The 27,161-nt window shown below is 39.1% G+C and overlaps 1 protein-coding gene across 5 annotated transcripts in view; it reads left to right on the top strand.

Annotated features, from left to right (window-relative positions):
• Positions 1–15,039: 15,039 nt before the first annotated feature.
• The window catches only part of PHF21A (PHD finger protein 21A), a gene marked incomplete at its 5' end in the record, with an annotated part of 98,157 nt that continues 86,035 nt past the window's right edge, over positions 15,040–27,161 (top strand). For all 5 annotated transcript variants that reach the window (XM_080618872.1, XM_080618870.1, XM_080618873.1 and 2 more), the window contains 3 exons: positions 15,040–15,093; positions 19,725–19,757; positions 21,795–21,860. In XM_080618872.1, the coding sequence (XP_080474998.1) occupies positions 15,040–15,093; positions 19,725–19,757; positions 21,795–21,860 (153 nt within the window). The remainder of the gene's footprint in view (positions 15,094–19,724; positions 19,758–21,794; positions 21,861–27,161) is intronic.

Raw genomic sequence — 27,161 nt, 5'->3', positions numbered from 1 at the left:
AGAGGGGGAAACAGCTGCTCAGATTTTGAGGTCAGAAAACAAACCTGTAATGGGAAAGAGAAAGCGGGTCTTTCCAAGGTGCGTGAGCAAACTCGTATATACAGCTGTTCTCACTTGTCCATCTCTTTTGTGTTGGTTGTTGTCTAATACTGAGTTCCTTAGGACTCTGTCATAAATGTTTCACGTATCAAGTGTTGTCAGGGTTCCCATTGCAATATGCTCATCAAATCAGTGTTTAAACAATTATGTATTTATTAAAGAAAAGAAAAGCTTCAGGTACTCCAGATTGTCTAGGAAGTCTTTTAATTGCTGTGGAGCCTTCCCTGGAAGGAACAAACTGTGGCGATACTGGGAGGAGGGGAGATTGGGTTTGGGTTTTCTATTTTTTTGGTGTGGATTCTCTAATTCTTTAAAGAAGAAGTGCAATGAAACCATTTTTGCCTCCAGTATTCAGGTAAAACGTGTATTTCTGTACTTGCCTCTGAGTCTCAGTGTTCTTTCAAGCCTTCTGTATGTGTTTTTATGCAGTATTTTGATATATGTTTGACCTCCAGAACTCTACCCCTTTTTGTTTAGCCTGGTGAGATGAATGTTGAGACTTCATCTCTACCTTAGTTCATGCTGTTGTGTTTCCCCGGTAGTTTTGTGTCAGTCTCATGAGACCGTGTTGCATCAAGTACTTTACCCAAAATGTCATTCAGGGTAAAGCTATTAGAAACTGTGGTTTTTATCTCAGTGCTCCATTCTTGCCTGGATGAGAAAGTTCATGCTATATAGAGACAAAACTTCTTTACTTGTTTTTGCTTGTCTTGAGCCTGGGTGTTGCAAAGCACCCAGGTAGATTAGGAATCCTAACATCAGAAAAATGATGAATTAGATGAAGTAAAAGGCTCAGAGTAGTTGTCGGATTGGGATTAACCTGGCAGAGAATCAAGTTCTCTGTAAGAGAACACTTGAGGTACTTGGGCCACCACTTTTATTTAATAGCTGTGTATGAAAATAAACAGGAATTGGTGTTGAAAGAGGGAGAAACGGGTGAATACTGAACCAGTGCTGGACTTGGATAGCTGTTGAGAGAATGAGGAGATGTGAATGTTCAGAGCCCAGTGGGAAGCAAGTGAGGAAAGGGATTTTTTTTGCCCTTAGTGATACGCTGTGACAGCAGTGCTGCAGCCTAAGTCCTGTTGCATTCAAGGAACAGAACCTAACAGCCGACAATGGCTCAGAAGCCGCAGGGAAGCTGATGTAGCGAAGAAGGGAAAAATTAGGGCCACATCTTGCACAACAAATTGTGATTCCCTTGTCTTTAAACAGAGACGCTGAAGGGAGCAGAGAGGAATAGCAGATCTGGTGGTTTAAATGTGAAGGGAGAAGGGGTGGACTCGGGCTCCTCTGCAGCAGCACTGCACGCAGCCTACCTGATTTAGGCCTAGCGACGGCTGCGTTGGAGGCCTTGGGAAGGCAGATAGCTCAGAAGCGTGACGTGCCTGGGAGTGTGTACAGCCTGCATGCGAGATGCCAGGGGCTGGGCCTGACTTCCCTTCTAACAGCTCTGAGAATGTAATGAAATCCCTTCTCACTCACGCTTTTATTTTGGGATGGAGGAGGAGAGAAAGGAGCTCTCGATATTCTGTCTAGTTCTGAGTTTGATACAAGCGTGTTTTGCCTAATTCTGTTTACTGGCTTTTTATTTAGACTACTTGTAAAACATGTTGATGCTTCTAAGTGCTCTATCATAATTTAGCAGTCCACAAAACTAGGAACTCGTGAGAAGCCTAATGCTGTTTATTTTATTAATATAATCTCTACCCAGAGCAGACTGTTCTTATTGTTAGAGGCTCTTAAGCTGGTCTGTATTTCTTTTTTTGTGGGTCTCTGTGCTCTGCAGATCAGGGATGCCAAAATGCCAACATACCTTAATGAAATAATAGCTGGGGAAATAAAATAAGCTTGAATAAAAAGCAAATCAAATTCAGATGCAGAATGTTTTCTAATAAATGTTGTACTTAGAACGCGTGTTGTATTTATTCAAGAGCAGAGGAAAATGTGATACCTTTCTGGTAGCAGCAGAGGGTCCCTGCCACCTTTCATAGGGTTCTGAGCACCCAACTGTATCAACAGAAGTCTGAGGTTTATTTTGCATAGAACTGTGTGAAATTAAAGTGCCACAGTATTCTGTCTAGGAAAAAAAAGTAAATCACTTCTAGCAGGTGAGAAGCTTTTACCTTTTTCATCTCGTTCTTAAAATCTGATGAGGGATTAAGAAACAAACGATTGTTCTTTGATACTTTTGTCATGTGAACATCTGTTCCCTAACAAATCATTTTCATGTTGGCTTCTGACAATTATTGAGAGAGAAGGCAGTGACACATTGGAGCCAGTGATCTGTATTGTTGTAAAGGCAAGGATTTACTTATAGCGTCTCATTTGGAGCCGTCTTGCTTCAAGTTACAGCAGAAGTTCTACAATAGATAAAATGAACTGTATTCTTTTCAGTATGTTTCAATATCATAAAATACAGAACACAAAGATGTACATTAGCAGCTAATTTTCAAGTTTATTCTGCTGTTTTGTATATACATAAAAATGGCTTTTTTTAATGCATCTGCTAAAATAATGAAATTGAGGGGGCCAGTTTATTAGAAGAACTGCGCCAAACAGGAAATGTTGGACCAATGCTTGTTCCGGTATATTGACATGAGAGTTGACCCATAGCTAAACCAGCACTGGTTGACTTGATTTTAGTGTTTAAAGTACATCTTAAATGATGATTTCTCTCCTTAACCTTTTTACACAGTCTCTTCTTGAGCAATACAGTCAACAAGTAAAGAACTGTTATCCCTGTGCTGTAATGAAGATAAGTAGAAAATAGTGATTTCTATTCTGCCTGAGTAACCAGCAGCACACAGAGAATTCAGATGCCTGACAAACTCAGATGCCTCTTTTTTTCCCCATTGGTTCTGTAGGTCTCCCAGTCTCAAAAGGAAAAGAATCTGTTCCTGTGACTGGATCACTGAAAGCATAACCCTCAAGCCAAACTTCTGACCAGGTGGGGAAAGTGAAAGATAACTCCCTGATGACTGCAGTAGTTAAAAACGAAAACAGGAAAGTGCTCAGTCTCCTATCTGCTATTGCACACTGGAACTTGACTGCTGAAGGAAGGTCTCTGTTCTGCTAGCCCAGTGCTTTTGCTGCTTAAGCTATTGCTTGGTGCTCCTCAGACCTATCTGTGAATCACTTCAGCTTTCTGTGGACTCACCTACTGCTCCCCCATAAAAAGAATGGGGACTGCTGGAGGTAGGACCTTGCAGCTGGAGGAGAAGATAAAGGAGAGAGCCTTGGTTAGATAGATTAGCTGCCTGTGGGAGTGTCCCAGCTGCAGGATGAATTACATGAAGAAAGGGAGGCAGAACTATAAACTCTGTGCAGAGCTGGGATTTAGTTAAACCTCTTGATGTGCTGTTAGCCTAATCTTTCCTTCTGCATGCTGGAAGAACTGGGCAGGTTTTGTGGCTACTCTGAGAGAAGAGCTTTACTGAAGGTACCACATCTGGTTTGGGAAGAGCTTTATAAATATGGAAGTATAAGTGACTGGCTGTTGTAAGGTACCCACCATAGAATCACTAACCACAATTTGTCTGCATTTTTAACTGCTGGCTTATTGTTACATGCGTGTACCTAGCAAATGTCTGCTATTTGTGGGAAGGTAACATCAGTAGAAACTTGTGTCCCTCATCTCTATAAATCTGTCACTGAAAATCTCCTCATCACTCCTTGTGATGCTTTAAACATGAAGTCCTTGTGTTGCAGGGCTTGTCTGTATTTATGGTTATTTTCATTTGTAAATGCATGTTAAATTTTGTTGTTCAACAAATTTTCACGTTAGTCTTCTACTTCTTAATTTTAAAATGCATCATATAACTGTGTCTGTTTCCTCCCTGTTGCATGAAAGTTGCCCTTCATCAAAGTACTTTTAACGCTTATTTGTTCCCTTAACTCATATACTCCTTTAAATAGTTTTCATTCTACTTTGTAAGCATGGAAGTGGTGTAGACATAATATTTTTAAGGTAGGAGTAAACCAGGGTGTCTAATGGGACCCCTGCTGTTCTGAAATCTCTGCAGCAAGAAACTGCAGGCTCTTGGGATTCTGTGCAAGTGTAACAGGAAGTTTTTTGTGATGGAAAATGGTTTTATAGAATATATATATTCCCTTTAAATGAGTTCATACGTTCATGTTGAATAGTCCTTTAAAAATCCATATTCTTTCACCTTGGCTCTCTCAGCTGGGCAGTCACAATACTTTGCTCTCATTGAAATGCTAGGTTTAAGAAAACTTTGATTTGCAGTCACTCTGTGCTAACACTGAAACCGAAAGCTTGTGTTTGCTGGTGCTTATATTTTGGACTGGCACTTTCAGTGTTTTCTCTCTAAAGCTTGGAAAAACATGCAAAATACTTGGTTGCTTAAAGTCATGTATACTTCCCTTGTCCTGCCTCCCCTCTCAGGAGCAGAACCTTTCCCTTCCTTATCTGCTGAGAATACGTGTGCGTGGAGGGGGTGATGGTGGTTTGTTTTGTTTAATTTTATTCCTCATCTTTCCTGTTTTGCTCTCCTAACTTTTTTTCACTTGTTTGGCATTTCCCCCTGCTGGCAGATTGAGTTAATAGCACTTTCCTGCTCCAGAGATGGAAGTTGTCCTTGAATGTCCCTGTTTTGTGGTGGACGTGTTGGCTGCTTTTCTGATTGCATTCAGGGTGTCTCTAGTAGATAAAATTCAAGGAACAGTTTGAACAAGCAGGGGATATGCACATAGTTGAAGTTCTCCCCACCACAAGTGAATTAGCACTTCCAGTGCCAGTCAGAGATCCCTCTGGTTTTGCATTTCATGCCTGCAGTCTTGCAGCGCTACCCAACTCATCTCCTTTTGTACTCTGGACTTCTTCCCAAAACTCTTAGGGCACTTCTGCCTCACTAACATATCGTTCCCACAAGCCAATTATTTCCAAGATATAGTGGATTGCTGGAAGGGGAAAAGTAGTGTGGCACTCAGGGTGAAATTTCTCCTTGTGTTTAAAAGAATAAAACAAGAAATCAGGGATCACTCCATTCTGAATGGAATTTAAAGGCAGGGGGGAAATACTTTAATCAGTACTGGAGTGATTTTCCTGATGTTTTACTTGTTCCTTGCACCTTCAGTTTTAAAATTAATTACTAGGAATCTTACTATGTGTGTTTCCTATAAAGTAGTCTTCCTTCCTCCTTGAAACTCCTCTATCTCCTTTTCCCCAAATACTCTTTTGTCTCTGAAGAAGACTTAGTGGCTGGAATGAGCAATTTGCAGCGCACCTTAAGAACAGGTTAGTGGACCCTAAGTACAGGTTAATGAACTGATTTTTCTAGGCATGTTAATAAAAACCACCCCAAACCAACACAAAACCTCCTCCAGATAATTTCCTTTTGAATTTCTTGCACATTCAGAGGCAAAACAGTGGGCTAGTACAGCTAGGAGTGCACAACTCCCAATTTTTATTAAGCTTTTCATCCTTTTTCAGCTCCCAGCTGTATGTACACTCTTTAAATACATTTAAAATGATTTAAAAAGAAGAAATCCTGTTTTAAGACTTACTAGATTAATGAACGTTTTTGGATGTTTAATTGTTAAACTTTGTTTTCTAAAAAAGCCCACAAAACCTACAAAACAAGCACCCAATAACACATTTTCAGCAACTTTATGTGGTAGAACAAAACTCCAAACTCTGCTTTTGACTGATTTATGTCTTTCCATCATGTAAATCTTTTCATTTTTGCGAGCAATTACTTTGCTCTCTGCTTTAGATGTGACACTTTGCTGTTGCACTGTTAGTAAAGCATTAACTTACAGACATAATTTGGCCTGGGGGTTCCTCTTAGTGTATGTGTAGGTAAACAGTCCTTCCAAATAGCAAAGCAATCCACTAAAATTAAAATTGAGGTCATCCAGCTTTTGACATGAGCAGGAATTTAACCATGCTGCATAGAAGGTGGTTTTGTGTTTACCCAAGAACTGGTGAATAATAACTCAGTGAGCAAAGTGAGGCGTAATGTTCTTGTTTATGTTTGCAGTACCAGAACCTTTGAATGCAACAAGTGCTATAAAACATCCCCATATGATGGTTTCTGGGTGCAAAAAGCAGCATTGTATTGATGGTGGTTTTATGAATGTCAGAAGGGGTTAGATGGGACCCTTAATATCAAGCCAGGAAGAACTTCTGACATGCTTACTGATAGTCATGTTAGAGAAACAGATTTGCTATAATTTTCTAGTTTAGCTGTTATTTATTAAAAAACCCCAAACAGTTTCCCTGGATGTCTTATTTATCTTACAGAAGGAAAGAGAAAAGCAAGGAATTGACTTTGTGGTGGGTTTTGTGGTGGGTTTTGTTTTGATTGGTTCGTTATTTTCCAGCAGCACCTTTCTCCTCTTCCTTTAGAAGGTGTATGTGTGTGAGGAGTGGGAGGAGGAGTCTCTTATTTTAAAGATGGCTTAAATGGTTAATCCTTGGTGAGTTAAATTATGCAACCTTTTTCCCTTTCAAGTGTAAAGTGGCTTTAGGAGGTGCTTCTCTGATTCGAGAAATACTCTTCAAAGCAGAGGGGTTCGTGCATGAGTAAAAAGTGCAAAGCCACATGCATTAAATGTACTCAGGTGAGAGAGAGGCAATGCTGAGACTTTAAAACATCCTCATGCTGACTTCCCGGTAGGCCAAACATGGGATTGTGGGGGGGATAGGGAGAAAGAAGGGAGAAGTTAAAGGGAGTTGTGCAGATGAGCAAACTGGAAGGCACAGCTAGACACTGAAGTCTCCGTTCTCTAGGGCAATCCTGTTGTCCCTTTACCACCTGCTTGGCACACATTAGTGGGCTGACTGGGAGTTCTCCCAGCTGCTGCATGTGGGCAAGGTCAGATTCCCTGCGCTGGCACACGGGAGCCTTGTTTTTAATCACGGAAGTGACAGCACCAGCTCTGCTAACGATGGTCATTGAAACGTGAGCTTATAATAATGTCATTTGAAAGAGCTTGTACATCATCTGTCTGGGCTGTGCTTGCTCTGTCTTCTTGAGACTGCACAAATCCTGTCCTGTTGAGGAACAGGAGTTGTGTCATTTCTGACTTCAAAATCACAGTGAAATAACTGTTATGACTTGTTTTCCTAGAAGATACCGAGTTCTGTCTATATGCAGGGTGCCTTTCAAATACAGGAAGAAGAGCTATTGCTTTGAGGAATTCACATCTGAAGACAGAGGTCTGACCAATGCTGTTAATACCTTCTGTGTGTGGTGTATTTTGCACCAAATAAATTAAATTTTTAATTGATGCTTTACCCTTAATGCTGGCAAGCAATGCTCTGAAATGTGAAGGAATGTCAGGCTCACAATTGCCTGTGCACAGCCATTAGACCTTTCTCATCCGAGTCTATTCTCTGCACTTGAACAAGACTGAGGTCCTATTGGCAAAACATAAAAATGACATAATTAAGTATTGTAATGTGAGATGTAACTTTAATCAGGAACTTTACATGTACGTGCTCTAACAGTGTGTGCTGTCTTTTAGAGTTAGGAAAAATGTTGACAAAATGGCTAAAAGTAAATTGTCACTTCTCCCCCTTTTTCCAAGTGAGTTTCTAGTTACAGTAGCATAAACTATATTGTGTAACTTAAATGTAAGAATAGGTATCTGAGTGATGTAACCAAACATCTTAATATGCAGATACTGAGCATTGAAAGTCTTAAACCTTCAGGTTCTGTATGCGATAATGTTTAACCACCATGTGTCCGTTCTTCTGATGTCCTCGGTTTCATGTTTGAGGTCTTTGTTTTTGTAACAGTCCCACGAAGCGAGGAACTTTTCTTCTTATTTACAACCTTCAACACAACGTCTGAAGTTGGATCTGCAGAACATGATTGCTTTGGTAACAGTGATGTATTTTTCCTTACGTATATTATATAGAATTGTTTAAAAGGTTCAAGAGTCTTTTTTGGGGGGTGGGGGGAGTGAAAATATTACTTCAAGTGTGTGCATGTATCAAACTGGCCTTCCCGTTTAGTGGCACTGACAGGATTCTCAGTGCTAATCAGATTCTCAATGATCGATCTCGCTAAGAAAAACTTGTTTCGAACACTTTGCTGTTTTATTTGGCTAATTCTGATTGCTTTTTTCGCTTGCAGTAAACACAGGAGAGCACTGCTCAGGCTTTTCTTCTAATCCTACGTAGGTTTTGGGAAGCAGAAGTGGATATAGAAATATGACTCCTAGAGCTGGGGTTTTATAAACCCCCAAATGTTGCAGAATATACTGTAATAACCTGAGAGTGAGCCAGGCAGACTCCTGCCTTACACAGCTTTTACAGCATGTGTTTCTAGAGCCTTCTAAAGGCAACCTCAGTAAAATGAATAGCTGAGATTTTGATACATTTCTGCTTGCTGAAGTTTTTGTTAAGAAACCCTACAAAATGCTAAACTCTAGATTTTTCTATTGATGTGAATGATTGTGAGCTGTGTGGTCTTAACCTTCCTAATATGTTTTGTAGTGAGTGAGAAAGGCAGTGTGAGTTTGTGTATGTACTCTTGCTGCAAACAAATAATCTGGTTTAACCTATAGAGCAGATTTTATCTGGTACCTTTTTCATTAATACTGTTCTGGGTTAGTTCCCTGTAGCCACAAATGCAGAGAATAGTCAAGAACCAAAGCTACAGATTTAATTGGTCATAAAACGGTCTTTACCATAAATATTAAGAGTAGTAGAAAACTTAAGTCTAAGATGCTCAGAGTTGCCAATCTTGTATGTTTATTCTTCATTCCTCTGTCTCAGTTCCCTATCTGAGAAAACTTGCCTGTGTCAGGCGCAGGTTTTTCCTGTGGCTGTTGTTCGTGTGCTGCTTATGAGGAAACCAATTCTTTCTTTGTGATAGCATTTAGATACTGAACAAAAAAAGCCATGCAAACTGGAAACTCAGAATGAAAAGAAATTATTCAACTGATACTTGATTCTCTGAGCTTGTCCCCTGTGCTAAATAAGGCGGAAATGCCAGTAAAAAAGCTACACTTGCATGAGGATAGAATGAAAGTCTTTTGTATTTCCAAAGGCTTGACTTTCAAACACTAACCTGTTCTAAACACTTAAGAAAAAACCCTGTAGTAAATTATGTGCAGAGGAGGATGCAAATGTGTTTCCGTTCCCTCTCTAGGTCCCCTCTAAGTGACTTCTCCAAGGCAACACAGCAAATCACTTGGTCAGTCATGATTAAACTCCTGGTGTTCCCAACTTCATCCTCGTGAGTCCCTGGGTTCCCAGCCTGGGGTTGCAGCCCTTCAGAGTGGTTAAATGCAATTGCAAGGTTGGTAACTGTGCAGCTTTATTCTGCACAGTTCAGCCTTGATGAAGGTAGGGTCCTGCTATGGAGGAGAGTCCTTATGTAAGGGGGGAAAAGGAAGGAAGGAGCAGTTAATCATGCTGTTATTTTTAAGTGTCAATTTTCTCTCCAGTTCATGTGTGTACTTGTGCTACAAGTGCATTGATGTTTTTCTTTTTTAGAATGAAAATCATGTTCTTTTATTCTCAGGCTGTATTTGCAGATGTGTAGTACCCACTGGTTTGTTCAGCTTTCCAGAGTTAGTCACCTACAGCAGTGAGATTTCTTTTCAGTTATTATTAATAATAGCATGGAGATACAGTTGTAGTGGTTTGTTCAAGAGGGATGTCCAGTGCTTGCATGATGAAAGAGCTTCCTGTATAGATTTTTAAGCCATTTAGACTGATAGTGGGAGGTGGAGATGATAACTAAGGTTTTAATATTGAAGAAACAATTAGAGTTTGAGAATCACACCCTCAGCACCTTCAGCAATGAGGAGCGTTCAAATTCTATAGCATCCAGAGCAAAAGCTCTTAATGTGAATATAGCCTCAAAACAGTCCATACTCACCAGTTTATAACCTACCATGTTAGCAGTTGGATGCTATTTAGCCTGAAATTGCTCTAAAATTAACTCAACAACTTATTTTCTGTTATATTTTGTTGTTCCAAGCACACAACAAGATTTGAGGCTGGGGGACACAACTACCAGTGACTCCCAGCACTTCCTGTCCTCTTTGCTGTTCTTGGTGTTCATCAGCATCCTGGTTCTGCTGGTTAGGAAATGTGAACTCCTCCACTTGTGCTGGCCTCCACTTAGCAAGAGATGATGATGATGTGGCTTTCTACTGCTGTGTCTATTTATAAGGCTGGAACTTAAACTTCAGCACTGTGACGACTTGTGTGTGGCTAGAAACATATCTGCGAGGATCTTGTTAGGTGTGGAGTTGAAGCTTAAAATACACTAATATTCTAGTATTTTACTAGAAAATTGGAGTGTTTTGAAGGCTTTTTTTAGCATCAGGGAAAGTAATTGAGCAAATGAGTTATCATTTATATTTCAGCTATCTTTTTAGGACTCTGACTCACGAGTCTTTTATGATTCATATGAGGATGATTTAAGACATACTACCTTGCTCTGCTGCTAAAGTTTGTTCTTCCCATGACTCAGGCAGTGTTAACGGGCAGCGTATCCTCTCAGCCTCCACAGTTCATGACCTAGGGTATTAGCTTAAACTGCCATTGATTTCAGTTTACGTTAGTGCTCTGGGATTTGAGCTCTGGTGACTGCTGACACACCACCTGCTCTACCATCTTTGTTGTCTTGGTGTAGCTTCTAGCAGAGGTGATGGGCAAGTGTCTGGGGTGGGTAACCTCGTCATACTTAGATGCGGCAAGTGACAGGGCTTGTGATTTAGATGTTAAATGTGATGGAGAGGAGGTATTTCCCCCTGGGGAAGGGGACACAGGCCTTGCGCAGAACTAGAAAAGCTTGTACCTGTAATCTCTTCTTCCCTTAGTGACAGTAATAGTTTGTATTTTAATCCAGATTAGAGTTGTAGGTCTCCTTGGCTTTCCCTGCTGTGTCAAACAGCTTTTCCTTCCAAGTGGCATTTTATAGTTAGTTTCAGCACTTAAAAAAACCCTGCCAAAACCCCATATGCCCGAAAACCAAACAAAAAACCCTCTCCCAAACCCCAAGCAACTCCTTCCCCAACTTCCAAATGCTTAAATTTCCTTTTTTTTTCTCTTTCAAACTGTAGTTAAGCTGATTGTAATAATCTTTTACTGTTGTTTTCCTTTTGTAGGAGGAGGTAGAGAGCTGAAGGGAATAACTTCCTCCAAACCGGTAAGTACTCCTTGCCAGGGCTAAGGTGGTTTACCTAAGAACAGATGATAGGAAGAGCTGGCCTCCATTGCTGGAAAAGTTTGATGTTTACAGAAACTGAAATCCTATCTGTTCTTATATTCAGAAAATAAAACTTAAGAAGTAAATGTTACTGATGGAAACCCCAGTCCTATGAATAAAATCAGATTTGGGCCCAAGGGTCTGTAAGTACCGAGGAATTTAAATTCATCTACTCAAAAATAATAACCTTAAATATATTTTTTCCCTGTGTAATGTGAAAACCAGATTTATTTGAAGGAGGTTTTGGTGCAGAAAGAGTTCTGTCTAAAATTCAAAGTTAATCAGAGTCTTTCCATGCACAGAGAATGCATTCGAGGCTTTTGTGTGGTTCTTTTATTTTTCTATCTGTACACCTTGTCATCATCTGTATTTCTAGTGTAGTTTCCAAAATAGCTGTAGTTCAAATACTGTTGTGATATTTTAGAGGTTCTGGTGTGGATTGTATTTAATTGAGATGATACTAGAGAAGTGTTAATGCACTTAAGTGATTATTGTAGAGTTGAAAGTTTGATTCAGTCTCTGAAGATACATATATATATATATATAATATAAATACCTACTATATTAACTGCAGTGCATTGGTGTCCTCATCTGGGTATGAAATTTTAAGTCCTGAAGCAACCACATAAGATATAAGAGGTTACTTATAACAAATGCATGCTAGCAAGAAACTGAATGGAGGACTGCTGCCTCCAGTAGTTGAAATCAATCCAAGTTGAAATCAGTCAATCCAAGGAATGGCAAATTTCCCTCTTGTTCTCAGTGTTCTTTCTGGAAGCATGTCTGGGTGTGCAAGGGATGCAGGTAGTCCACAGTCCTCTGCTTTCCTCTTAGAAATAGATGATTCAGGCATCAAACAAGGCATTTGCATGTTTTCCTTTAAAAACGAGTGGGATGAAGGATGTCTGCAGACCAACCCATCCATGCAATTTCAATCATCTCCACTGTCATAAGAGTAAAGTGGAAAATGCAGTATGTTTTATGATTAATCCAGAGATGACTTAATACATTTTTGGATGTGGTATTCTAGGTAGTTTACAGTGTCACAGGACTCAAGTTTTTGAATCTTCCCTTGAAGTTAAGTCTGAAAGACTGAAAGTTCAAAATATAGAATTTTGCACTCACACCATCTATGTGACTACTTGCTTATGTAGTTACGTACCTGCTTTCAAAGGGAATACTAGCAATATTTATTGCTATATAATCAGCTGCCCTCACAGATATATCTAGACATTATTCTACATAAACCAGAAAAATACAGGCTAGGATTTGTTGAAGGTAACGAACGATCACATTGGGTAAGTATTTAAAGTACTTCAGGGGAATTTTTGCACAGGGATAACTTTGGATAGTTATTCCTCAAGAAGGAAAGCTGCAAGTGCATGTTCCTGACTGTTTCAATTCTAGAGGGGTACAATCGAGTAATAACTGTATATATTTCATGCTCAGAAATCAGCAACTTAGGGAAAGTTTTAAATGAATTATGGTTGTTCTTGTCTTCATCCCTGTGAACACGGCTGGGCTGAGCATCCACTTCCTTCTGCAAAGCACGACCAGTTTTTTCTTAAATCTCTTAAAAACTGGTTTTGGAAAAAACCTTTCTAGCTGTTCCAGGTATCTGTGAAATCAGGTTGGATTAGTTTTTATGAACCATCAATACTACAAATCCTATCGGTCAAATTAAGTTCTGCATTAATCGTAGTTGCATGATCTTTTACAGAAGTACCATGTCATTTTTCCCATGAGCTAGTAGTGAGCTTTACAGTCACATGTATTAAAATTACAGATACTGCTTGCATTCTCAGTTGAGAGGACTCTCTTCTGCTGTTTTGCACTGAACTTTAAAGTTACGTAGTTACAGAGTGGTGCTAGCTATTCATCATGAGTTATTCTCATTTGTTGAGGAAACCAGATGTATCTGTATCTTTACCCAAAACCTGAATTTCCAAGGCTTCTAAAAGACTTTTTCTCTCTGGAGTGGGTTCAGTTTTCATTAGCCAGCCTCCCACGTGTCTTTTTGAAGCATGGTTTCTTTCAAAACTGCAATGCTAGGGTCCTAATGCAGGCTATAGTTGTTCTTGTCAGTGAGTGGAAGTAATAATACAGGATTCTGTTTTCTCATTAGTGTTTGTGGTAATAGAACAGGGAACTATATGTAATTTCCATGTATCCCTTGATACAAATTACAATTTTATAGAGAGTAGTGCTGCAAAGGCAGCTGGTTTTGCTGATCTGTGTCACATGTGGGAGAGGCCCTTGCAGAAGGTCATTTCATGTGTTGACTAGAGAATCTGATCGAGCCTTTGTTATTTAAATAAGTAACTTTAACAGCAGACAGCACTGACAGAGAATGAGTTTAAATATAATGCTTTTTAAACCCCTTTGTAGTCCTCTCTTTTTGTAACATATTTCAGTTTGGAAAGAGAAATAACTAAGTTAAATAAGCAAATACCCCTTCCTGTTCTACCCCCCTTTCATTTTCAGGAGTTCACAAACTTGTCCAGCACCTCAGTTTGCTGTAGTGAGACAACATTAAAAGTCTTTAACTTATGAGAATTATTCTCCTTTTACAGCCTACATGTCTAATCTAAACTGTCAGTATCCTTTTGAAAATAATGAAGTCCTGTTAAGAAAGCCTCCGAGTTGGCTACAATACCTGTGCAATAATTGTGAGCAGTTTTCAAAAACTAAAAGAATAGGAACTGTTTTAACACTCCAACAATTCTTTAATGGATGGTGTCTGGATGGAGAAGTGGCTGGAAAGATTGCTGTAGTATGTTTTCTGATGGCTTTTATGCGTATGTATTTATAGCTGTTTTTACACCAGTTCCATTGTGATGTGTGAGCATATGGGAGTCTTAATCTTTAATTTCAGAAGCTGATACATTTAATGTGTTTATGAGCAAAAATCTCTTGTCCAACTTCCAAGGCTTTTAGAAGTATGGCTGATAAAGCTTTTGTATGTCAGAGGTTGGAGGGATTAATTTGTTTGTAGTACAAATGAAGATGGTAAACTCGTACTCACGTTCTACAAGTAGAATTCCAGGATTAAAAAGACTTCAAAATTAATGGTTTTGAAAAAGTCTTCTGCTGCTTTGTATCAATCTTGTGTTCCTTCAAAATAGGTTTCAACAGAAGTGACTAACTCAGCACTAACTGAGCAGTAGGTTATTAATACATTAACGTTGTTCAGTCAAATTGCACGCACACCATCCCGTCTAAGAACAGCTCTGTAGTATCGTGGAAGTATGCTAATGCAGTACGTTCTGTTTAACAAATCATTGCTGTTGGGGTTGCAGAATTTTAGTCTCCAGAATATTTTCTCATCTACCCATATTTTTAAAACCTTCTCGTAGTTAATTTTTTTCTAATTTAATATGCAACTGCAGTAGGATATTGGTAGGAAATAGCTGCCTGCAAACTAAGATAAGGGACAAGTATGTCAACTTTGGGATATGTGGGAAGTAACAAATTTGGCTAAACGACTCCAAGGCAGGCGTTTCGTACAGCCTGTAGAGTTCTTGTGTTGGAAAGACTGTTTGTGTTTAGGCTAGAAAGCTGCAGTTGCATATAGTTCCCTACCGAATTCTTGCTCTGTTATCTCCTTTTTGACTTCTGCCCTTCACTAACCAAAAGAAAACCTTTTTTTTCCTACAGCACTGGTGTTAAAGAGGAAACCAGAAACTAAAGGCACTGGAATCAGCAAAGACACTTTTAGAGAAAGTGGAGAAGGTAGAGAATGGAGCTGCAGACTCTACAGGAGGCTCTGAAAGTAGAAATTCAGGTTCACCAGGTAATTTGTATTCTTCCTTGCTTTTGACTTTCAACTTAAAGCAGCATTAGTATTGCTGATCATATTACTCCTAACGGTAGCATTAATAGCACTACAACTATAGTAATAATTGTTTTATAAGCATGAAGCTACTTTAGGATTTTATACTCTGCATTTTGACCTCACCACCTGTTGAGTTTTAGCGAATGTGAAATATCTCTATATCAGGCTGTGGGTGGGCATATTTTTTTCCTTTCAATACTTTGCACCAGTGATAAAAACATTCTGAAAACTCCATATTCATCAATTTCTGTCTGGAAGGTTCTGAAGCCAACTTCAGCATTCAGTTGGCAGTGGAAGAATATGGTAGAGGAACTTTGAAGTGAAATGACATAGTGCTGTATAGTCTCATCTGGTGCTTCTCCTCTGGAGTGTGTCTTCTACTTTAGTACCTTGTAAGCTTGCAGTTGTGTTGTTTTGCTAACCAAAATGTAGTGCTTGGCCCCAAATTTTTACTTCTTGGGTATTTTTACTGATAGCTAGTCCGATACTATATGGCAGTAGAGTTGCAGTTTGCCATTCTGTTACAATATGAGAAATGCTGCTACTAATAAAGCATAATTTATCAAATATAAAAGAGGAGTTGGAACCCTGTCTTACCCTTAAGATGATCTTAAGGCCCTTTCCAACCTAAAACCATTCTATGATTCTACGACATATGCTTATTAATTCCTGGAACAAAACTCCTTCAGCCATAAATGCAGAGTAGCTGCCAGCTTGTAATGTTAAATTTATCGATGAGACCTTTTCCAAAGACAGTTATCCAGGTGTTTCTGTTGGGTATCTGAAGCTCACAACTGTTACACAGTGGATAAAAGAAATATATGCTAGGTTATGCTGATTGGTGTAACCTATCACATAACAGTTGCAAAATGTTTCCAAATTACCTGGAGACTTGTCTAAACAAGTGTTCTAGATGGCTGGTTCAGTAGTTGCTGCAATGATGAACATAGTGCAAGAACTTGAATGGGCGGATTAGGAAACTGAAGCAATGTTTACTTTAACAAGATACAACTTTCAGCTGGGGAGGAAAACTTGAAAAAGCTAAAGATAAATTTCCAGAACTACAAAGTATTTTGCTCTTACCAAACTCCAAGGCCTTTGCATTCAAAACTTCAGTGAAGTTGTGTGGGTAAGGAAATTCAGAGATTGCCTGGGGCATTTTGCTGCAGGCATTAAAATGTTTAAGGCCAGTCAGTATTTTTTCCAAGTCTTATCTGCTGTATGGTGATCAAAACGTTAGTCATACTTAGGTTTGTAGAACAGAATCTGCCTCGTGTGTAACTTCATTGCCCTTTTTGCTTAACAAAAAACTTTTAGACTGTGAGTTTGCAGTAATCTTTAGCATCTGTTCATGATGATGATGACAAACAGGGATGAAGACTGGAAAATGTCCAAAAGGACTTTTTAGTTTTTTTAGGAACTTCAAAGTTGTTTGACCCTGTTTGTCTTAGCTTTGCCCAGTCCTCATTAAAAGTGATCTCTGCCCTGAGATCCACTTTAATTAAATTTAGATCTAGTTGCTGAAACTAAACAAGTCATTATAGCAGAAGGCTGTCTTTTTTCTTCAAGATACTATATATTCCTGTAATCAGGGCTAAGAAAAAGAAGTCTAAATGTTTACAGTGGAAAATAACACTTGCAGCAACATGTTGGGTGCTTCAGTAGACTTCTCTTGAGCTGTGCTGGAGTGGTTGCTACTCTGCTTGTCAAATGGCCACTGATAGAAATGGAACTGGTTTTACACACACGCAAAAAGAAATCTTCATGTTAAATGCTTGAGCTATATCGTATATCTTTGGATTCTGTAACTTAGAGATACATTATAGAATCATAGAATTTTTAGGGTTGGAAAGGACCTTAAGATCATCTGGTTCCACTCTTGACAGTGCTCAGGATTGTGGAGAATTGTCTCACTTACATTTTACTTATCTAGTGTTTCTTTTTCTGAAGACTCTCCAAAAAAGCTTGCCAACACTCATACAGCCATAGTTTGCCATCCCCTTGTAAGTGGTGGATGAGTGTCTATGATGAGCATACAGAGTTCAGCTCTGTGCTGTGAGCAAAGCCTCCCAGCTTCCTGATGCAGCGCATTACCTGTGACTGCTCACATAGCTGTGGAAAGGATGCTCAGCGTGACTGTATTTTTACTTGTAGAATAGCTCCTTGATTCCTGCCTATTCCAGTTCACCTCCAGAACTCTGCCTGAAGCTTTATACTGCTACTTTGGCAAAGTGTATCTTAAAATACCCAAAGGAGGTGTTGAGCTGTTCAGAAAAAGCTCCTTTTTTTGCTTCATTTCAATGATCAAAGAATCCCCCATAAACGCAGTCTGACCAGGTCACTTGCTGTATCAGAGCACAACTTGAATATTCAGGTGTTCTCCATGCCAAAGCTGTTGCTTATCCTGAGAAGCCAGGACAAGTAGTCAATTCTGCTGCTGTGCTGGCTTAATGAATGTTATTTTGAAACCGTTTGCTCTTCACAGCTTTGATCACAAGAGGTGTTCAAGGAGGTGTATTTAGCTGTTCTCACAGAAGGGTTGGGTTTCATGGATGATTCTTTGAGCTGATGTGTGGAGAGAACCTAAAACATCCTTTTGCTTCTCTGGAAAGATCGTTAGGTTTTAAAATACCTTAGATTTAGTTTGTGTTCGGGGGTCAGTGCAAAAGAGCATTATATTTTTATTTGCTTATGGTTGGGTGATGCGGTATTGTGTGATCCTTAGATTTAACAATATTTGATGAACAGTTTACAGTCACTGACTGTACTGTGTCATGGCTGAGTTTGTACAAGCACTTTGTACAAAAACTAACAGATTTGTTGCTCTTCAAACTCTGATCTGGCAGAAAGCACTGACGAAAAACAAGCTAAGCATGCAAGCAAAAGGGTAATATAACACCTTAGCTCTATGACAGTGAATGGCAGCATGATAAAATAATAATATTAAGTGTAGATAAATGCCAGGTGATGCACTTTGGAAAAGCAGTCTTGGTTTTACATCCGCAATAGCAGGCTGTGAAGTAGCTGTTGGCGCTTGCAGTGTCAGAGTACTTCAGTGTTGTAGTTTTAAACTTTGTCTCCAGATGATAGAGATGAATTAGCGAAGTGCAGGGAAGAGTGCTAAGAGTGAACACAGCACTGGATTGATTCCTGTATGAGGAGACTTCCAGTGTGACGAGCAATGACTGATGGGGGAATATGTGGTATGGAAAAAAATGTAGGAGGAAGTTGAGTAGAGAAACAGTCATAGATTCATAGGATATCTTGAGTTGGGAGATAAGGATCATTGAGTCCAACTTCCAGCTCCTCCTGACTTGAGCCAAGGCTGGTTTTCCCTAGTTCTTTTTGTCCTCACACTTGCATTATCAGGAGCAAATTCAAAAGGAAAAGGAGGTCCTTTTACATAAGAGTCCTATATTTTAACTTGCAACTTACTGTCACAGAATCTTGAGTATTTGCCTGATTCCGAAAGTAATTAAAGCAGATTAATGGAAGAAGAAATGTGTTACTAGCTGTTAAACCTAAGACATAATCTTTAAAGACATCAGAGATACAGATTCCTTAAAGATGGGGAAATAACACTCCGTGCTTGTCCAGCACAGGCATCATGCTGATGCCTCTGCTTGCTAAGAAAATTCAGCAGGTAAACCTGTGGTCTGATGCAGAATTATCTTTGTGTTACGCTTTTTATAGTTAAAACCATTTTTAGGATGTGAAATGAAATAAACTTTAATTAGTTGTCAAAGTCTGAATTCTCTGAGTGGTATCAGTGCAGGTGGAATGAAACATGTTTCTCTTGCTTTGTCCTTCTGTTTCTCACTCCTTTTCTTGATTCTGAAGAGCAAATAGGGAAGAAAGTACAGACTTTACATGGTTCTTTGCGTATGTGGAAGGGACGTAGCAATGTGATGAATAAATGTGGCTGTAACCAAAAAAGAAACTGGGAATTTTTTGTTCACATTGCATTTTCATCCTGGGCCCTGGTTTTCTTTGGTGACAGCCTGGTAACTTTTTCCTTGCTTAGCAATAGACAGCATTCTCCTGCAGCTGCCTGAAGGAAGTGAAGGAGAAAGAATAGTGAATGGTAACCATCTGTCTGCTTTCCCTTGGATGTGGAGGGCATCTATTCTACAATGATCTCAATCTCTCTCTGAGGTCTTCCATGTGGTACCAGCCAAGCCAACACACGGACAGACCCTTAGTACTTGAGACATTCTGCTCTTGAATATACAAACAGCTTTTGTGCCTGCAGCAGCTATTCGTGATTTGTGTTTCTTGTGACTGCAAGCAAAGAAGGCAGCAGTTCTAGAGGAGACACAGCTATTAGATTATTTTACCCAGCTGGCTTAAATTGTCCTTAAAAGACATCACTTGTTCAAGAGCTCTTTAGGAAAAGCAGCAAAAGTGGTGGCTTAGTGCAGTAGTCTTACTATATTAAGTAGGATGGGTTGGAAATGATGGATTCCAGGCCTTGTTGTTGAAATGGTGTAAACTGAATAGTTTGCTTTTACAAAAGTTCTTAAAAATGTTGAATTTCAAACTCTTGAACAAGATCCATAATGAAATTGTGTTGTTGCATCTCTTTCTAGAAATTGGTTGCCCAAATGAAGCAAGATCCGCAGGTAACTATTGAGTTTTATATTGCATTATTTAGCCTTAAAAATAAAGGAAGTAACAGTGCATGAAGCTTGAAAATTGTAGATATTTCTCAATCATGTTCTACCTGCTATCACAGTGTTTAGAATGACTGCTGATAGTTTAAAACAAAACCAATACTTTTAGCTTTAGGGAGCCTTTTGACTCCTTCATAGTTTAAATCATGTAACTCTTGGAGACTATAGTGCAGTTTAAACATGCAGTAGGCTTCTGATTCTGTTGGAAGCTGCTCTTCATAAAATCTGCCAGCACTAGGATTTGCATTCTTCATTTTTTTGAGTATCAGAAGGTTGTGCAAGAAGAGATAGGATATTTTGTCCAAATAGAGCATGTAGCTTAAGGCTGTGTTCAGATTGCCTGTTTTAGTTGTCCAGCTTAAGCACTGTAGTGTCCAGAGAGTGGGCACTTGGAATTCAGATGCTTCTGAGCTACTGAAGCTAGATTATACATAGACGGCAGAATTCATCTCTTTCCCAGTGGCTGTGGAAGGAGACTGTGTTGTCTTGCACAGCAGTTAAGCACTCCATTGAGTGCTGATTGAGTTCTGTGAAGTTCTCTAACCAGTTTGAAATGTTGAGTAGAGGGATAAGGGCAGCTCCCTTGAGGCTTGCTATGAAGTGTTTCCGTCCCCATAAAATACTGAATATCCTGTAATATTTTGAGCATATATTTTTCTGAGCTCAGTGGAGTGCAAAGACAGCTTTTTGTAACAGTCAAGTAGTTAGGCCCCTGACAGGGAGGGATGAACAGGGAGTGGTACTGGAAAATCTGCTTTGTAGAACTTCCTTATTGTGATGGCACCTGGGTAAGGTCTGCTACTCTTACTTGCTGGGAAAGCCTACTAATGATAAACTTGCAGGGCAATTTGCTTTCAGTTCAGGAAGAGTAAATCTGGTCCCTGCTTCCCATGCTCATAATGCATTTTAATCCCCAGTTATTAAGTGGAATCTAGAAGAAGGGAGGATAACTGGTCAGTATCTGGTTTTGCTGGAATTGTGTGTATATTGAAGAAGACTGTCTACAAACTGAGACTGTAATGCGTTTCAAAATTCTATGGAGGAATATAAAAATAGGGAAGTTGTCCTGAACATGAAGTTCCTTTAAGGATATTAATGACAGGAATATGTTTTAGTATTTCTGTGCAGCACAGAAAACCTGTGTAATCTAGTGTAAAGAGTTTACAGCATAAATAAGAACAAAAATAGTGGGGGGAAAGAGAAGAACTCAGGGAATTTTGCTTCCCTGTCACGTTTCTACAGAGCTTCACAGGCTTTAAAGTGAAGACAGATTTTTGTATTTTAGTTTTAGTCAGAAACAGATAATCCTGCTAAAATAGTTTCCTGACTGCATCCTTATAGTGATGTTTATGGCTTTCATATCTTAAACTTAAGAAAGTGCTATTGTAAGCAAAGTGCTGATATGAATGATGTGTTAATACAAATGTAATTCTCTTAAATACAGTCTAAGGCATAAATGTACATAGAAATAAAGAAATGTGTGCCGTCATTTGACACATGTGTCAAGTAAGATTTAATAGATAAGTTTGCTGCTGGTCTACGCAGTCAAATGTATGATAATGTCTTTGTATAAGTAGCATAAGTGGGAATGCTTTAGGTAATACATCATAGCATGCTACTGTAAACAATATAATACTATTGTATTATAGCTTTACAAATTAAATGAGAAATGTTTGTTAGCTTGATGAAATGTACAGACGTGCTTTATAATATGGTAAGCACTAATGGATGTTTTAATGAAATCTTCATTCCAAACTGAGTTTTTTTCTGAGTGCCAGAAAAGTCCTCTGGTTATCATTGCACTCAGTGACTTAAGCAAGGCTTTGTTGAGCCTCTTGAATCTTATTGGCTGTACCTGTACATCCAGAGGTGCTGTGTTTGTAGTATACAAAACAAACTCAAACAAAAAACAAACCACCTTCCTGCTACTACTCTCTGTTAACAAATGGAATATCTTTCTCACAGATATTTTTTCTTTCTAATCAGAACGCTGATTTGAAGAAACAGCTTCATGAACTTCAAGCCAAAATCACAGCTCTGAGTGAGAAACAGGTAGGGAAACAGAGATGTATTTTTAACACCTTGTTCCAAAGATTTCACTTTTCCCAGCTTCCAAGAGAGCTGCTAAATTTTTAAGTGCAAAAGTAAGTGTGAGCAGCCAGACACTTCTGGTTTGTATTTGATTTGAGTTATTAGTACTCTATCAAACAAGCAACTAGAGTAATCAGTGGAAGCTATAGCCCTTTCTCATGTGTTGAAACTAATGCTTTATATTAAGGGAGCTGGGAAAATGAATGAATATTGTCACTTCCTTTATTATTATCTTGAAACTTATTCTAAGCCAGACCGTTCTGGTTTAGGTAAAGTTGGTCCATACTGTCTGGATGAGGATGCTGGAATTTTTCTGTGTGTCTAGACCAACTAAATTGGTGTCAGTTATGGGTACATAATAGACGTTTGGAAATTAGTGTGCTTTTGCCATGATAAATTGTACCACAATTGTCTTACATTTGCTATTTAGTAGGAATTCTCTTTGACAGATTTAAAATGTAAGTAATAATTACAACTGAATACTTAATAGAAAGATTTTGGAACTTGAAAATGTGTCTTGTTGGGTGGGTAACTAGAAGGAAAATAAGTAACACAGACATCCACAAAACTGGTTCTCTTGTTTTTAAAATAACAAAACAGTAACACATGCAAAAAATCCTCATACAGAACTGCCCTCCAAAACTGAACTGACTTGAGCAGTCAATTGTATTGCTATTATGTCAGTAGTGGAACCAATGGGTTAATAGATAACACCTTTGAGGGGAAACAACATGTGCATAGGTAAGCATAGAGTTATGCGTTGGTGTCACGTGTAGATACCTGCATTCATCTGTTGTTATCTGCATGTGTTCTGAGAATTACCTTTCCAAAGGAAATGGGCAGACAGTGATTAGCATTTATCTACAAATTGTTTGCTAAACAATTACAGTGTGTTTTAGTAGTGGAACAGTGAGTGTAGGAAGGCATACGTAAGGATAATAAAGAAAATGATTTTTTAATGAGAATACTAATTCAATAAAAACGGAGGTTTTGCTGATGTGGTGGCATGCCTCTCTTGAAGATGATTTATTCTCTAAAACCAGCATGAGGCTCTGCATGTGGCTGTGTCTCACAGCAAGCGGCTTCAGAAATCTCTGATAAGCTCTGGAGGCCCATGGTAATTTCAGAGTTAGCTTGCCTTGATGCCACAAAGCAACTCATATTGACTACGAGTTCACATGATCAGCAGGGACGGTGAGATGGGAAGGTAAGAAATGAGTGCGTGTATCTTACTGTAACTTTTAAACTTGGATTCATAACTCTTGAAGGTTATGTTAGTGTATAATAACAATTATTGTCAATTGCCCATCACCAGAAATGCAACTCTGTCTTTTCTGCTGACAATTACAGTTCAGTGAGCTAAGGCATACTCGTTCATGGCACGAGCATGGGCTGTTTCCAGAAGACTTTGAAAAACAAGTTTCTGACTTCAGTTCTACCACACAGAAAATACAGTCAATACAAAGTCACAGTCCAGCTTCCTTCATTATGTATTTATGGTTTTGATTATCAGTAGAACAGTGAACTTCTCTGTTGATGTTTAAATATCTTGTTATATCTATCGCTGGACCACAGAGCTGCCGGTGTCCCAGATGAAAGCGGTATTAATGAAGTATGGCTGCTAAAATGCATTGGTCATGGCAAATGTGAGTTCTAGGAAAAAGCCCCACAACTTCCCAATGCAGAGAAATGCTCACTCCCTCTTATTTGTAGGACTCTGTGGTACAGACATCTGTGGCTTAATGTGCAGAGTTGAGCGGCATCTTAGAGACTACAGCAGAGCCTCTTTTTTCTCCTGTTCTCACTTTAATTTCCTTTTAGGAAAAATAATTATTATCAGCTGTTTTATGGGGAGAATATTATCCAACAACTTAATTTGCACACAGCATGGAGAAATGTGTGGTTTTGAATAGTAAATAAATGCTTTACATCGTGCAGCGCATTTCTGAGGAGGAAGAGTGCAAAATGTGTTATCTCTACTCTTGTTTAGAGTCAAGTAAGTAGTCTTGATATCTGACATCAAAAGAATAAACTCTGAGGGCCCAACTCCACTCTGGACAGTGACAGAAGGCATGAGTGTCACTGTTTGATTAGTTTTTCACACTTCATTAAAAGCTCAAGTTCCAGCCTGCGTGGTTGTCCGTACTCCTTGACAGCGTTGTAGAGCTAATATCCTGATGTTGAGAGGCAGAATACCGCAGTATTTCTGGCTCCTGCAATATTATGTCAGCCTAATGAACTCTTTTTCTTTGCTCTCTTATTTAGTGAAGTTGCATGAAGACTTGTGCAAGAAGCGAGCCAGTGGTAGGTTAGCTAAAAGCTTTTAGCTGCTTTAGGACTTCTCTCCGTTTCTGAAGCATTGTGAGAGTAGCACAGACACTTGCTGCCAGTCGCTGCAGTGATTCAGTGTGGCTTAGGTTTCTTGCTGAGAATTAATAATGGCAGCTCTGTTTGGAAGTTTGTGAAATTGAAGAGATCTGGCAAAGGACAAAAGGAAAGCAAGTAGGTTGTGCAGTGTGTAGGCTTAAACCTAAAGGAATTCGTTAGCTGATGCGGGGTTCAACTCTTATAGTAGAAGGTATGTCGTATATCCATATGCTTTTTGAAAATGTGAAAGAGGTGAAAATAAATGCTTTGATTTGTTTCACCTGAGAGCTGATGGAGCAGTGTATGCTGGTTGTGATAGCTTATGGAAGAAAAACTACAAAAAGAGGAAAATCTTGAACATAACTTGCATTTAAAGGCAAGTAAACATGAATCCTTCAGACAATAATTTTCCTCTGTTCGTCTCTTTGTTATTACTGTGGAGTTCTAAGCTGTGCTTACTGTATTTTACTAAGCTGGGGGCAATAAGGTGATGTCAGTTTAACAGTCTTGTTCCTATAAATGTGAGTGCTGCACTTTGGAAACCTGAACGCAGGGGTTTTTAAACTGGTTTCTTCTTTCTTCCCCCACCCCGCTCTCCGTTAAAGAGAAGTCAAAAGTCACTGTCTACAAAACAGTTTTAGTTACCAAATTGAAGCTTAGGTTGTAAATATGAATTAATTCTTTTGCTGTGCAGCAGCTTTATTATGTTTTCATCTTTCTTTCTGAGAAAGCCAGAGTCTTAGGTCTCAGCACTCTTTCTTTCACTTTGTATTCTATGAGACTGTCTTCCTTTGGTATTGTGTTTTGTAGGCTTTTATGATGACCTATCACTACTCCTCTTTTGTCTGAGTTAAATATGTTCACATAAAGAATTGTATTCCTGAATTTTTCCATGAGGAAGTTTACCAGTGTGCACTCTTTTTGCTTTGGGGAGGTGAAGTGGAAGTTACGTGACACCAGGGAAAGACTGAGATAGAGCAGGGCTAATGTAAAAGAGCAGGAGAGGTGTGATCTTGAAGTAACACCTTTTTTCTACTTCTTTCCATACATAGCTAATTAAAAAGTTACAATAGGATCTTGTAATGTGTCATCATTGAGTATGTATCGTAACAGTACTCTTTTCCAGTGACAAGGAAGAAGTCATGTTTATTTGACTAAAGCAATGTAAAGAAAGAAGTGGGCAGCAAACAAATGCTTTTTAGCAATATCATGGTAAATGCAGAGAAATTTCTACGTCTGTTCTTCTCCCCATTTCTTGGAAAAGTTGGAGCAACATTCTACCCTAAATGTGGCAGACAGCTTCTAGGGATAGTCTTTGACCTTATGGTAAAGATGTGATACGCATATCCTAAAGTAATAGCCTGGCTCTTTCGCTTGTGTTTGAAAGGAAAATTAAAGGTCTCTTAGTGTAGTTGCAGGGAAATTCATTGCATCTTCAAGAGAAGAGTCTTGTGAAATCTAGACTAGTATTCTAATGCATTTGCTCTTGACATGGAAAGAATAAAGTGGATCCCTTTGTTATTCTGATTTCTGAAGAGTAGTATAGACTTGTATGGAAAAGTACTCAGTTGATAGCATGGGGATACTTGTGTGTTTATTTTTCAGGAGGAAAAAATTTAACATACTTTACTGTGAAGAGTAGTTGAAGCTGTAGAATACAATGGGGAAAAAAGCACGCTATAAAAGTGAGCTTATCTCTTTCATTATGAATAGGCAAATCTAGTGAATTAGAATCATAGAATCACAGAATAGTTAGGGTTGGAAAGGACCTTAAGATCATCTAGTTCCAATCCCCCTGCCATGGCCAGGGACACCTCACACTAAACCATGGCACCCAAGGCCTCATCCAACCTGGCCTTGAACACTGCCAGGGATGGAGCATTCACAACCTCCCTGGGCAACCCATTCCAGTTCCTCACCTCCCTCTCAGTAAAGAATTTCTTCCTTAGATCCAATCTAAACTTCCCCTGTTTAAGTTTGAACCCGTTACCCCTTGTCCTGTCACTACAGTCCCTAATGAAAAGTCTCTCCCCAGCATCCTTGTAGGCCCCCTTCAGATACTGGAAGGCTGCTATGAGGTCTCCACGCAGCCTTCTCTTCTCCAGGCTGAACAGCCCCAACTTTCTCAGCCTGTTTTCGTATGGGAGCTGCTCCAGTCCCTGATCATCCTCATGGCCTCCTCTGGACTTGTTCCAACAGTTCCATGTCCTTTTTATGTTGAGGACACCAGAACTGCACACAATGCTCCAAGTGAGGTCTCACGAGAGCAGAGTAGAGGGGCAGGATCACTTCCTTCGAATTCTGCTTCTATTTAAAGCTTACAGCAAATGGAGCTAGTTGAGGTTATTCTAAATCCTGCGTGTTCAGGGTGAGACTCCTTTTAACCTTGCCCTTGAATACATAAGTAATGGGATAGGAAGCTTGGGGAAGATTTTAAGAGTGGTAGTGTAACTTAACCATAGTTTTATGTAGTTGAATAAATGTAAACACGTGGTTTAGACTGACAAAGGGAACTTGTTATTTAAGTCTTCAAAAGGTGTCAGGAATAGATTTAAGCATTAATGTTGCTATATTTATTACAGGTACCATAACTGAGTAATGAAAAGATTGGTAACGTGCATAAATTCATCCTGGGAGACTGTTCTTTTTGAACGCTTGTCAATCAGAGTAAAGGTGAATTTTTATAGAGGCTTTTTAAACACATTATCAGAAAATTGTACCCGAAACGTGTTCCATCATATTCTGTAAAGATGAAAGGCAGGGTTTTGGTAAGAGGAAAGTAAGCACAGGAAAGCTAGAGAGCAGGAGGGAAACTGGGCACAGTTGATGGGTAGGAAAGAGCACTTTGAAATGGTTCTGTAAAAGAAGGTAGGTAAGATATGCCCATATGTTGTA

Source organism: Psittacula echo (genome assembly GCF_963264785.1).
Source record: "Psittacula echo genome assembly, chromosome: 5".
NCBI classification, from domain to species: Eukaryota; Metazoa; Chordata; class Aves; order Psittaciformes; family Psittacidae; genus Psittacula; species Psittacula echo.
The sequence above is the reverse complement of the archived record's forward strand: the minus strand, read 5'-3'. Positions and strand labels throughout refer to the sequence as shown.